General features: G+C 44.0%; 1 protein-coding gene across 2 annotated transcripts in view; it reads left to right on the top strand.

The window, feature by feature from the left end:
* LOC143277132 (uncharacterized) overlaps window positions 1-10,616 on the top strand; it is a 25,745-nt gene extending 15,129 nt beyond the window's left edge. For both annotated transcript variants that reach the window (XM_076581873.1, XM_076581872.1), the window contains exons 5-7: window positions 920-1,095; window positions 5,077-5,305; window positions 9,531-10,616. In XM_076581873.1, the coding sequence (XP_076437988.1) occupies window positions 920-1,095; window positions 5,077-5,305; window positions 9,531-9,758 (633 nt within the window). In that variant the 3' untranslated portion in view covers window positions 9,759-10,616. The remainder of the gene's footprint in view (window positions 1-919; window positions 1,096-5,076; window positions 5,306-9,530) is intronic.
* The last annotated feature ends 1,884 nt before the right edge of the window (window positions 10,617-12,500 follow it).

The raw sequence follows: 12,500 nt of genomic DNA on the forward strand, positions 1-12,500 counted from the left end.
TCAATACAAAGTCCGTGAGGGTGTGGGTTCGAATCCCGCTCTCGCCCTTTCTCACAATTTTGACTGGAAAATCAAACTGAGCGTCTAGTCATTCGGATGAGACCATAAACCGAGGTCCCGTGTTGTGCAGCACGCACTTGGCGCACTGAAAAAGAACCCATGGCAACGAAAGTGTTGTCCTCTTGCAAAATTCCATCCTCTTCTTCTTCCTCTTCCTCCTCTTCTTCCTTCCTCTTCTTCCTCTTCCTTCTTCCTCCTCCTCTTCCTCCTTCCTCCTCCTCCTTCCTCTTCTCCTCCTCCCTCTTCCTCCTCCTCCTTCCTCCTCTTCCTCTCCCTCTTCCTCCTCTTCCCCCTTCCTCCTCCTCTTCCTCCTTTTCCACCTGTCCTCCTCCTCCTCCTTCCTCTTCCTCCTCCTTCCTCTTCTTCCTCCTCCTCTTCCTCCTCATTTTCCACCTATCCTCCTCCTCCTTCCTCCTCTTCTTCTTCTTCCTCCTTTTCCTCTTCCTACCCCTCGTTCTCCTCCCCATCACCACCATCACCGTCATTCATCATGATGTCCATGCCATGTCAGGCCCAAGATGGGAGGTTCAACAAGATCTTGCTGCACGACTTGTGCCGCTACCTCTTCCTCCTTCCTCTTCTTCCTCCTTCCTCTTCCTCCTCCTCCTTCCTCTTCTTCTTCCTTCCTTTTCTTCCCCCTTCTTCTTCCTCCTCCCGTTCCTCCTCCTCTTCCTCCCCTCTTCTTCCTCCTCCTTCCTCCTCTTCCTCCCCCTTCCTCCTCTTCCTCCCCCTCTTCCTCCTCTTCTTCCTTCTTCCTCCTCCTCTTCCTCCTTTTCCACCTGTCCTCCTCCTTCCTCCTCCTCCTCTTCCTCCCCCTCCTTCTCCTCCCCATCACCACCATCACCGTCATTCATGTCAGGCCCAAGATGGGAGGTTCGACAAGATCTTGCTGCACGACGTGTGCCGCTACCTGAGGGAGCCGGCCCAGCTGTACCAGGACCTGGTGCAGTGCCTCACCCCGGGTGGAATCCTGCTCGTCCTCCACAGACCCGCCCTCCTCTCCACCCTCCCCGTCTTCAAGGGGGCTCACAACAGGTGGGTGGGTGGGTGGGTGGGAGAGGTTGGGGTGTTGGAAGTGGGGAGGTGTGTGGGGGGGGGGGGGGGGAGGAGGAGGGGGGGGGTTATGGGGTGGGTGTTGTGGTGGTTGGGATGGTTCTTGTTCCTTGAGGTCCTCTTCTCCACCCTAGCCCGTCTTCAGGTGGAGCCCACGAAAGGTGTGTGTGTGGGGAAGGGGGGGGGAGGGGTTGTATGTGTGTGTGTGTGTGTGTGTGTGTGTGTGTGTGTGTATTACTATGTGTGTGTGTGTGTGAGTGTGTGTGTGTGTGTGTGTGCGTGTGTGTGTAGGGTGTTATGGGGAGTGTGTGGTGGTGGTTGCGGTGGGAGTTTTGCTGTTTGCTTGCTTGTGTGTGTGTGTGTGTGTGTGTGTGTGTGTGTGTGTGTGTGTGTGTGTGTGTGTGTTCTTTCTTTAATTTAACGGTGTGTGTGTGTGTGTGTGTGTGTGTGTGTGTTCTTTCTTTAATTTAACGTCCTTTCACTTTCAGTGATATTAGACATGTCATGTGTGTGTGTGTGTAGAAGATGAGAATGTCGTGGGAACGGTACCTAAATGGGGATGTGCAGGCTTATGATTAACTAGAACAACTGAAGCAACTATTCCTAAATATCTGCGAAACGGCAATTAACAACATAAACGAAAATAAAAACAGAACTAGGTTTCGGAGGGTCGCGTCACAGAAACAGTTCTATTGGACTATGTAACAGGGATTCAGCAATTTCGAACAACAGATATTGGTTGGACATTGTTTCTTGCATGTTTTGTTCAGAAAATGGTCTGACTTTGCATGACTTGTTCAGAAAATGGTCTGACTTTGCATGACTTTGGAAGTAACCTAAGAATCCCTTGACATTGTATATATATATATATATATATATATATATATATATATATATATACAATTTATGTTTTTGCTTAATTTTGTCTTGAAAGCATTCAGTCTTATACGAGACACCAGAAAGGTGACCTTATGATAGTACGAAGGGAAATCCATCATTTTTTGACTCACTTGTGTAAACAAAGTGAGTCTATGTTTTAACCTGGTGTTCGGATGTGTGTGTGTGTGTGTGTGTGTCTGTGTGTCTGTGTGGCCGTGGTAAACGTTAACATTGACATTTTCTCTGCAAATACTTTGTCAGTTGACACCAAATTTGGCATAAAAATAGGGAAAATTCAGTTCTTTCCAGTCATCTTGTTTAAAACAATATTGCACCTCTGGGATGGGCACAAAAAAAATAAAAAAGAAGCCTAATTATATGCAAACTGCATTTACTGTTATATTTATATTTTTTGTATTCTCTAAACTTGGCACTTTGACCTCTTACTCTGACACAACAACAAGAGGAGTCATTATTATCATTTTTTGTTCAAACAGGAAATTCTTTTGCTAAGCATGGAATTTTTATTTATTTTTGCAAACGTTTTGGTGCAGATAGTAAAAAAAAAAGAAGTGAAATTACTCTGTAATTAATGCTAGGGGACTTAATTTATCACAAGTGAGTCTTGAAGGCCTTGCCTCTCTTGTTTGTTGTGTAATTTCAGTTGTGAACCTCTTTTCCGTTGGCTATGAGACTCTGTCATCTGTCCTGTCTTGACATCTGCTCCCTATTGATGACTCTAACAGTCTGCAACATTCTGAAACAGATTGCTGAGTAGGTATTTCAAAAGTATTTTCTATTCTTTGTGCAGAGGAAGGTGGCAGAATGGTTAAGACGCTCAGCTGCCAATACAGAGAGTCCGTGAGGGTGTGGGTTCGAATCCCGCTCTCGGCCTTTCTCCTAAGTTTGACTGGAAAATCAAACTGAGCGTCTAGTCTTTCGGATGAGACGATAAACCGAGGTCCCGTGTGCAGCACGCACTTGGCGCACTGAAAAAGAACCCATGGCAACGAGAGTGTTGTCCTCTGGCGAAATTACGTAAAATGAAATCCACTTTCATAGGTACACAAATATGTAAGCATGCACTCAAGGCCTGACTAAGCGCGTTGGGTTATACTGCTGGTCAGGCATCTGCTCAACAGATGTGGTGTAGCGTGTATGGATTTGTCCGAACGCAGTGACGCCTCCTTGAGAAAGTGAAACTGAAAGTGAAACTGAAACTGTGCACCCCTTTTTCGCTTCTCTGTCGGCCATTTCATTTCCTTTGATACCAATATGATAAGGTACCCAGCAAAACTCAGTAGTTGTGCCTTTGGCTAAATAAAATGCGTAATAAATAATTTATTTCAAAAATAAGATCTGGTCGAGCTTTTGTATGAAATTATTCTAATGCATGCAACACTGATTTTGAGTCAACTAATAAAACTACTCTGAATGTAGTTACTGGGAGATTTATCAGATATTCCAATGCTAGCATTATAGCAACGAGTTCAGCTGTAAATATAGATAGTTTACTTCCAAGATAAAATGACCTTTCAATTTTAAGTGTAGGAATTACAAAGGCTGCACCCATGTTTGTATTTTCAAACACTGAACCATCTGCAAACACCTGAAGGTGGTTTGGGTACTTTTCATACAGATGTGTGTTTGCATTCACTTTCGCAGTGTTAATCTTCTCTCTTCTTCTTCTTTGTTCATGGGCTGCAACTCCCACGTTCACTCGTATATACGCGAGTGGGCTTTTACGTGTATGACCGTTTTTACCCCGCCATGTAGGCAGCCATACTCCGCTTTCGGGGGTGTGCATGCTGGGTATGTACTTGTTTCCATAACCCACCGAACGCTGACATGGATTACAGGATCTTTAACGTGCGTATTTGATCTTTTGCTTGCGAAGGGGGTTCAGGCACTAGCAGGTCTGCACATATGTTGACCTGGGAGATCGGAAAAATCTCCACCCTTTACCCACCAGGCGCCGTCACCGAGATTCGAACCCGGGACCCTCAGATTGAAAGTCCAACGCTTTAACCATTCGGCTATTGCGCCCGTCACAATGTTAATAATTTTCATCCCTTTTCGTATCACAATAGTTTATATTAAAGGCTGGTTTCTGCGTCTCCCATACTGGTATGGATGTGGAAATAATATATGATACTGCCACGTTTTTCATATCAATGCTGTTGTTGTTGTTGTTGTTGTTACTGTTGTCATTGTTTATTTATTTTTTTATTTATTTATCTATTATTTTATTATTATTATTATTATTACTACTACTACTACTACTACCTTTTTCTGTATTATATTTATTATTTATTTATTTATATATTTATTTATTTATGTAAGCTTATCTATTATTTATTCCCCCCCCCCCCCTTTTTTTTTTCTTTTTTTTTGGTCAAGGCCTGACTAAGCGCGTTGGGTTACGCTGCTGGTCAGGCATCTGCTTGGCAGATGTGGTGTAGCGTATATGGTTTTGTCCGAACGCAGTGACGCCTCCTTGAGCTACTGAAACTGAAACTGAAACTGTCATTGTTTTATCATCAGCATTTTCGTCTCGTTCTCTCGATGTATTCACACTGTCAGGCTGGCAGATAATGACGTTCTCTTCATGGACATCGTTCAGTCTTATTGTTTATTGGTGTTTGACTGTGTTCATTATTATTATTATTATTATTATTATTATTATTATTATTATTATTAGCATCATCATCATTGTTGTTATTGCTGTTGTTACCATCATCATTACTACTGCTGCTGCTGTTGTCATTCTTATATTATCATATTATACTGAAAATACCCCCCAAAACGGAGTATGGCTGCCTACATGGCGGGGGTAATATCGGTTAAACACCTAAAAGCCTACTCGTGCATATACATACGAGTGAACGGTGGGAGTTGCAGTTCAGGAACGAAGAAGAAGAAGAAGAAGAGGAAGAAGAAGAAGAAGAGGAAGAGGAAGAAGAAGAAGAGGAAGAAGAAGAGGAAGAGGAAGAAGAGGAAGAGGAAGAAGAAGAAGAAGAGGAAGAAGAAGAAGAAGAAGCAGTGTATATTTTTCCTTCTCTCGACTGTTTTTCTCGCCGTCAGGTTGGCAGAGAATGACGTTCCCTACATGGACATCGTCCAGAGTCTTCAGAGCAACCAGTTGGACGTGCAGTGGGAACTGGAGATCGTGCCCGTGCGCATGCGCAAGCGGAAGTGGCTGGCCATGATGCGCGACCGCTACCCGCCTCAGCTGGAGATCATGTCGGAGCCGGAAGTGCTTGGGGGTCTGCGGGAGTTGACGGAGGGCGTGATGAAGTATGAAGGAGACCAGGTGGGTGCTGGGCTGGGCTGGGTTGGGTTGGGTTGGCGTGTCGGGTGGGCGTTGTATTGGGTTGTTTTGGGTTGGGTTGTGGTTGTGGTGTTAGGGTTGGGTTGTTTTGTGGTTTGTGTCGTGTCGTGTCGATCGTGTCGTGTCGTGTCGTGTCGTGTCGTGTCGTGCTGCGGTGTTATGTTGTGTCGTGTCGTGTCGTGGTGTGGTGTTATGTGTTGTGTCGTGTCGTGGTATGTTGTTGTGTGATACGGTGTTGTGTCGTGTCGTGTCGTGGTGTGGTGTTATGTTGTGTTGTGTCGTGGTGTGTTGTGTGGTGTGATGTGATGTGGTGTTGCATCGTGTTGTGTCGTGTCGTGGTGTGGGGTTATGTTGTGTTGTGTTGTGTCGTGTCGTGGTGTGGTGTTAAGCTGCATTGTGTCGTGTCGTGTCGTGTCGTGTCGTGTCGTGTTGTGGTGTGTCGTGTCGTGTTGTGGTGTGTCGTGTCGTGGTGTGGTGTTATGCTGCATTGTGTCGTGTCGTGTCGTGTCGTGTCGTGTTGTGGTGTGGTGTGTCGTGTCGTGTTGTGGTGTGGTGTGTCGTGTCGTGTCGTGTCGTGTCGTGTTGTGGTGTGGTGTGTCGTGTCGTGTTGTGGTGTGGTGTGTCGTGTCGTGTCGTGTCGTGTCATGGTGTGGTGTTATGTTGTGTCGTGTCGTAGTGTGATGTTATGTTTTGCTGTGTTGTGTTGTGTTGTGTCGTGGTGTTGTGTTGTGTTGTGTTGTGTTGTGTTGTGTTGTATCGTGTCGTGTGTCGTGTCATGGTGTGATGTTATGTTGTATTGTTTGTGTCGTGGTGTTGTGTTGTGTTGTGTTGTATCGTGTTGTGTTGTGTTGTGTTGTGTTGTGTCGTGTTGTGTTGTATCGTGTTGTGTCGTGTCGTGTCATGGTGTGATGTTATGTTGTGGTGTGTCGTGTCGTGGTGTCGTGTGGTGTGGTGTGGTGTCGTGTCGTGTCGTGGTGTGATGTTGTGTGATGTTGTGTTGTGTCGTGTTGTGGTGTTATGTTGTATTGTGTCGTGCCGTGTCGTGTTGTGGTGTGGTGTGGTGTTATGTTATGTTGTGTCGTGTCGTGTCGTGTCGTGGTGTGGTGTGGTGTGGTGTGGTGTGGTGTGGTGTGGTGTGGTGTGGTGTTGTGTTGTGTTGTGTTGTGTTGTGTTGTGTTGTGTTGAGTTGTGTTGTATCGTGTTGTGTCGTGTCGTGTCGTGTCGTGTCATGGTGTGATGTTATTTTGTATTGTGTTGTGTCGTGTCGTGGTGTTGTGTGGTGTTATGTTGTGTCGTGTCGTGTCGTGGTGTGGTGTGGTGTTGTGTTGTGTTGTGTTGTGTTGTGTCGTGTCGTGGTGTTGTGTTGTATTGTGTTGTGTTGTGTCGTGTCGTGGTGTGGTGTGGTGTTGTGTTGTGTTGTGTCGTGTAGTGGTGTTGTGTGGTGTTATGTTGTGTCGTGTCGTGTCGTGTCGTGGTGTTGTGTGGTGTTATGTTGTATTGTGTTGTGTTGTGTCGTGTCGTGGTGTGGTGTGGTGTTGTGTTGTGTTGTGTTGTGTTGTGTTGTGTTGTGTTGTGTTGTGTCGTGTCGTGGTGTGGTGTGGTGTTGTGTTGTGTTGTGTTGTGTTGTGTTGTGTCGTGGTGTGGTGTGGTGTTGTGTTGTGTTGTGTTGTGTTGTGTTGTGTCGTGTCGTGGTGTGGTGTGGTGTGGTGTTGTGTTGTGTTGTGTTGTGTTGTGGTGTGGTGTGGTGTGGTGTGGTGTGGTGTGGTGTGGTGTTGTGTTGTGTTGTGTTGTGTTGTGTTGTGGTGTGGTGTGGTGTGGTGTGGTGTTGTGTTGTGTTGTGTTGTGTTGTGTTGTGTTGTGTTGTGTTGTGTTGTGGTGTGGTGTGGTGTGGTGTGGTGTTGTGTTGTGTTGTGTTGTGTTGTGTTGTGTTGTGGTGTGGTGTGGTGTGGTGTGGTGTTGTGTTGTGTTGTGTTGTGTTGTGGTGTGGTGTGGTGTGGTGTGGTGTGGTGTGGTGTGGTGTGGTGTTGTGTTGTGTTGTGTGTGTTGTGTGGTGTGGTGTGGTGTGGTGTGGTGTGGTGTGGTGTTGTGTTGTGTTGTGTTGTGTTGTGTTGTGTTGTGTTGTGTGGTGTGGTGTGGTGTGGTGTGGTGTGGTGTGGTGTGGTGGTGTGGTGTGGTGTGGTGTGGTGTGGTGTGGTGTGGTGTGGTGTGGTGTGGTGTGGTGTGGTGTGGTGTGGTGTGGTGTGGTGTGGTGTGGTGTGGTGTGGTGTGGTGTGGTGTGGTGTGGTGTGGTGTTGTGTTGTGTCGTGTCGTGTCGTGTCGTGTCGTGGTGTTTTGTGGTGTTGTGTTGTGTTGTGTTGTGTTGTGTTGTGTTGTGTTGTGTCGTGTCGTGGTGTGGTGTCGTGTCGTGTCGTGTCGTGGTGTGGTGTCGTGTCGTGTCGTGGTGTGGTGTGGTGTGGTGTTGTGTTGTGTTGTGTTGTGTTGTGTTGTGTTGTGTTGTGTTGTGTCGTGTCGTGGTGTGGTGTGGTGTTGTGTTGTGTTGTGTTGTGTTGTGTCGTGGTGTGGTGTGGTGTGGTGTTGTGTTGTGTTGTGTTGTGTTGTGTTGTGTTGTGTCGTGTCGTGGTGTGGTGTGGTGTTGTGTTGTGTTGTGTTGTGTTGTGTCGTGTCGTGGTGTGGTGTGGTGTGGTGTTGTGTTGTGTTGTGTTGTGTTGTGTTGTGTCGTGGTGTGGTGTGGTGTGGTGTTGTGTCGTGGTGTGGTGTGGTGTGGGGTATTGCGTTGTGTTGTATTGTGTTGTGTTGTGTGTTGTTGTGTGTTGTTGGGTTCGGTTGGTTTGGGAGGGTTGCATCATGTTGTGTTGCGTTGCGATGCGTTGTTTTGCGTCGTGTCGTGTCGTGTCGTGTCGTTTCGTCTTGTATTGTATTGTATTGTATTGTATTGTATTGTATTGCGTTGTGTGTAGGATTCCCTGAGGGCGTGATGAAATATGAAGAGAATCAGGTGTGCGTTGTGTTGTGTTGTTTTGCGTTGTGTTGGGTTTTGTTGTGTCGCGTTGTGTCGTGGTGTGGTGTGATGATGGTGTTGGGTTGTGTTGTGTTGAGTTTTGTTGTGTCGTGTCGTGTCGTGTCGTGTCATGTCGTGTTGTGTCGTGGTGTTGGGTTGCGTTGTGTTATGCTGTGTCCTTCAGTGTCGTGTCGTAGTGTGTGTGTGTGTGTGTGTGTGAGTGTGTGTGTGTGTGTGTGGTAGTAGTAGTAGTAGTAGTAGTTTTTAGTTTAACGTCTTCCACTTTAAGTGATATTAGACGGAGAGAAAAAAAGAAGAATGGTGGAAGGGGGGGATGGAGGGGGGGGGGCGTTGTGGTGGGAAGAACAGTACTTTTTATTTTAAATTCCATTTCTTTATTTATCTTTTTTTTTTTCTTTTTTTTTTTAAGCATACAACTTTTCATTTACTGAATCAAGGCATGTGGAAAAAATAAGTTAACATCATTTTATCATTTGTTATTGAGTTTCATTGTTGGAGACTGATGTCAGGAAAAAACTGACAGCCGCATCCAAATTTTGCACTTGCTTAACTGATGTTGAGTCACGTTACTGGAAAAAAAAAAAAAAAAAAAATGGACGTTAAAATTGTCATCCATCTCTCTTTAAAAAAAAACAACAAAAAAAACAAAAAAAACAACCCTATCTCTCTCTCTCCCTCACCCCCTCCCTCTCTCCCCCTCTCTCTCTATTACACACAGACACAAAAATAAAAGTCTCAATCCTACACATCGAATGTTAGCCAAGACTCAAAGAAAATACAACATCAAGAATTAACAGAAATTAAATTCTATAGGGAAAATACAAGAAATTTATTTATCTATTTATTCATCTATCTATCTATTGATTTATTCATTCATTTATTCATGTTTTAAACTTTTTAAAAAAAATATTAACTAATTCTATTATTCGTTTATTATTATTATTATTATATTTTTATATATTCATTCGTTTATTTATTAATTTATTCGTTCATTTATTTATCCATTTATTTGTGAGTGAGTGAGTGAGTTTTGAATTACCTCCACCACTAGATTTTTTTTTTTTAATATGTGTCTGACCAGTCACGGATCTGTGTGTGTGTGTGCGCGTGCGTGTGCGGGCGTGTGTGTGCGTGTGTCTGTGAGTAACCTTTCCTTTCCACTCCTTCCCTTATTCCTTTGTCGTACAGGTTGAGTTTAAGGACCGACTGCTGTTTATCAAGGCCACTCACTCTACCTTGGAGAACGGCTATCCCAGCGTGCAACGCTACAGCGGAAGGAAGTACGAGCCGTTTCCGGCGCAGGAGAACCTCAAGTTGACCTTGGCCTTGCCGCCCGACGCCGATGTCAGTCTGTCCGCCGCTGCCCGGCAAGATTCGCGCCCGTCTGACACTGGCTTTAAGTTCATGTGGGGATAATGTGGGGCGCCCTTTAGCTCTTCTTTGGGTCGCGGGACTTTTCGGTGGCTTGTAGTGTTGTGTAGAGTTCGGAATTAGGCTACAGTGACCTATAATTATCTTCTTCTTTCTTGTTAGTGGGCTGCAACCCCCACGTTCAACTCGTATGTACACGAGTGGACTTTTACGTGTATGACCGTTTTTACCCTGCAATGTAGGCAGCCATACTCCGTTTCCGAGGGTGTGCATGCTGGGTATGTTCTTGTTTCTGTAACCCACCAAACACTGACATGGATTGCAGTATCTTAAACTATTTGTTAATCTTAAACGCGTGTTTTTTGTTTTTTGTTGTTGTTTTTTTTAACTCTCTCCATACGAACGGCGAAAGAGACGACGTTAACAGCGTTTCACCCCAATTACCACCATCAAAATATTGCAAGTGGAAGGCTCTTATACTGAAGAGGTGTTTGTTGACAAAGATACCACAATTCTGACGACGGAAGCTATAGGTTGGGTTATTCAGACACCCACTGGACATCCGAGGGGTCTGTGTAGAGGAGAAGAGAGGACTGGCCGTACTGAGTGAGTTAAATCTTATGATTTCGTATACACACGAAGGGGGCTCAGGCACAATAATCATGATGACATGGGAGATCGGAAAAAAAAATCTCCACCCTTTTACCCACCAGGCGCCGTTACTGAGATTCGAACCCGGGACCCTCAGATTGAAAGTCCAACGCTTTAACCACTTCAGTGGCTGTTGTGCCCGACGTAACCTATAACTTGTACAACTTCATGACTGGCTACCATGGTAGGTTTTAAATTGTTGGCGCCTTATATATATATATAATAAAATTATATATATATATATATATATATATATATATATATATATATATATATATATATATATATATATATTACCATTGGTAACAACGGCAGTTGGTTGCTAGCAGGGGTAACGGTACTTATAATAAAGAGTGGTAACTCTCTCCATTCACAAGGTACACAACTTCAAGCCAGTGTTGCTTACGCTACCGATTCAGCTAGCACATAGGTAAATAAAAGGCAAATTGGAACAAACCCGGACACTTCCTCAATAAAAGCAAGCGCCGGGCCTGCCCCTATACCGATCATTTGACATGTTCACACAGCAGCAAAGACAGAAGAAATGTGCAAAAACAAATTAGCTTTTATTCAAGACTGACATAGCCTCTTTAATCCTGAACAAGCCACACAGGACACATGGATAATACAGAACAAACACATGGTTGCCTCGGTGGTTTTTGACTCACTTGTGTAAACAAAGTGAGTCTATGTTTTAACCCGATGTTCGGTTGTCTGTGTGTGTGTGTGTGTGTGTGTGTGTGTGTGTGTGTGTGTGTGTGTGTGTGTGTGTGTGTGTGTCCGTGGTAAACTTTAACATTGACATTTTCTCTGCAAATACTTTGTCAGTTGACACCAAATTAGGCATAAAAATAGGAAAAATTCAGTTCTTTCCAGTCATCTTGTTTATAACAATATTGCACCTCTGGGATGGGCACACACACACACACACACACACACACACACACACACAAAAATGAAGCCTAATTATATGCAAACTGCATTTACTGTTATATTTATATTTTTTGTATTCTCTAAACTTGGCACTTTGATCTGATATTCTGACCCAACAACAAGAGCAGTCATTATTATATTTTTTTTGTTCATACAGGAACTTCTTTTGCTAAGCAAGGAAGTTTTAATTATTTTGCAAACGTTTTGGTGCAGATAGTAAAAAAGGGAAATTACTCTGTAATTAATGCTAGGGGAATTAATTCGCTTTAAACTGATCTTTCTCATCTTAAACATTACAATTTGAAATTATACACAATACATAAAAAGCTTGGATTTTTTTTTCAGTGTATCACAAGTGAGTCTTGAAGGCCTTGCCTCTCTTGTTCAACTGGAAATTAACAAAGAGGCCAGAAGATCAAAGTAGCATAAGCAGATGACGGAAGCGTAAGCAGCACTGACTTGAAGTTGTGTACCTTGTGAATGGAGAGAGTTACCACTCTTTATTATGTGTTAATCCTTTTCATCACCTGGCCTCATTGTTTGTTAATGTAACGGTACTTAGTTTACCACGAATAGCGGTACTTAGTTTACCACGGATAGCGGTACTTAGTTCTACCAAGGGTAATGTACTTAGTTTTAACTCACTCAGTACGGCCAGTCCTCTCTTCTCCTCTACACAGACCCCTCGGATGTCCAGTGGGTGTCTCAATGACCCAACCTTTAGCTTCCGTCGTCAGAATTGTGGTATTCTTTGTCAACATTCATGTCTTCAGTATAAGAGCGTTCCGCTTGCAATATTTTGATGATGGTAATTGGGGTGAAACGCTGTTAACGTCGTCTCTTTCGCCGTTCGTATGGAGAGAGTTAATAAAGAGCAGTGTCAGTCATTCAAACCGCGCATGATTGATCTATGTCGGTGTTTACAACGAGCCTGTGGTTGCACAAGTTAAGTTCCATGTGGATTGATACAGTGTTTTTGATTGATTGATTGATCGAGTAGCAGTACTTAAGTTTTACCAAGGGGAATGTACGCGTCTTAGTTTTACCAAAGGTGACTTCTTTTCAATGTTGTTTTACTGTAGCTTAGAATGCGTTTATCATGAATTGTTTTTACCAACAAGTTATCCATTTGTTATACGTATACAAAAATATCACCAGTATAATATGTGTGCATCGATTTATTATTTTAGAACTGTGATGCTT

This window comes from Babylonia areolata, chromosome 33 (genome assembly GCF_041734735.1).
Source record: "Babylonia areolata isolate BAREFJ2019XMU chromosome 33, ASM4173473v1, whole genome shotgun sequence".
Lineage (NCBI taxonomy): Eukaryota > Metazoa > Mollusca > Gastropoda > Neogastropoda > Buccinidae > Babylonia > Babylonia areolata.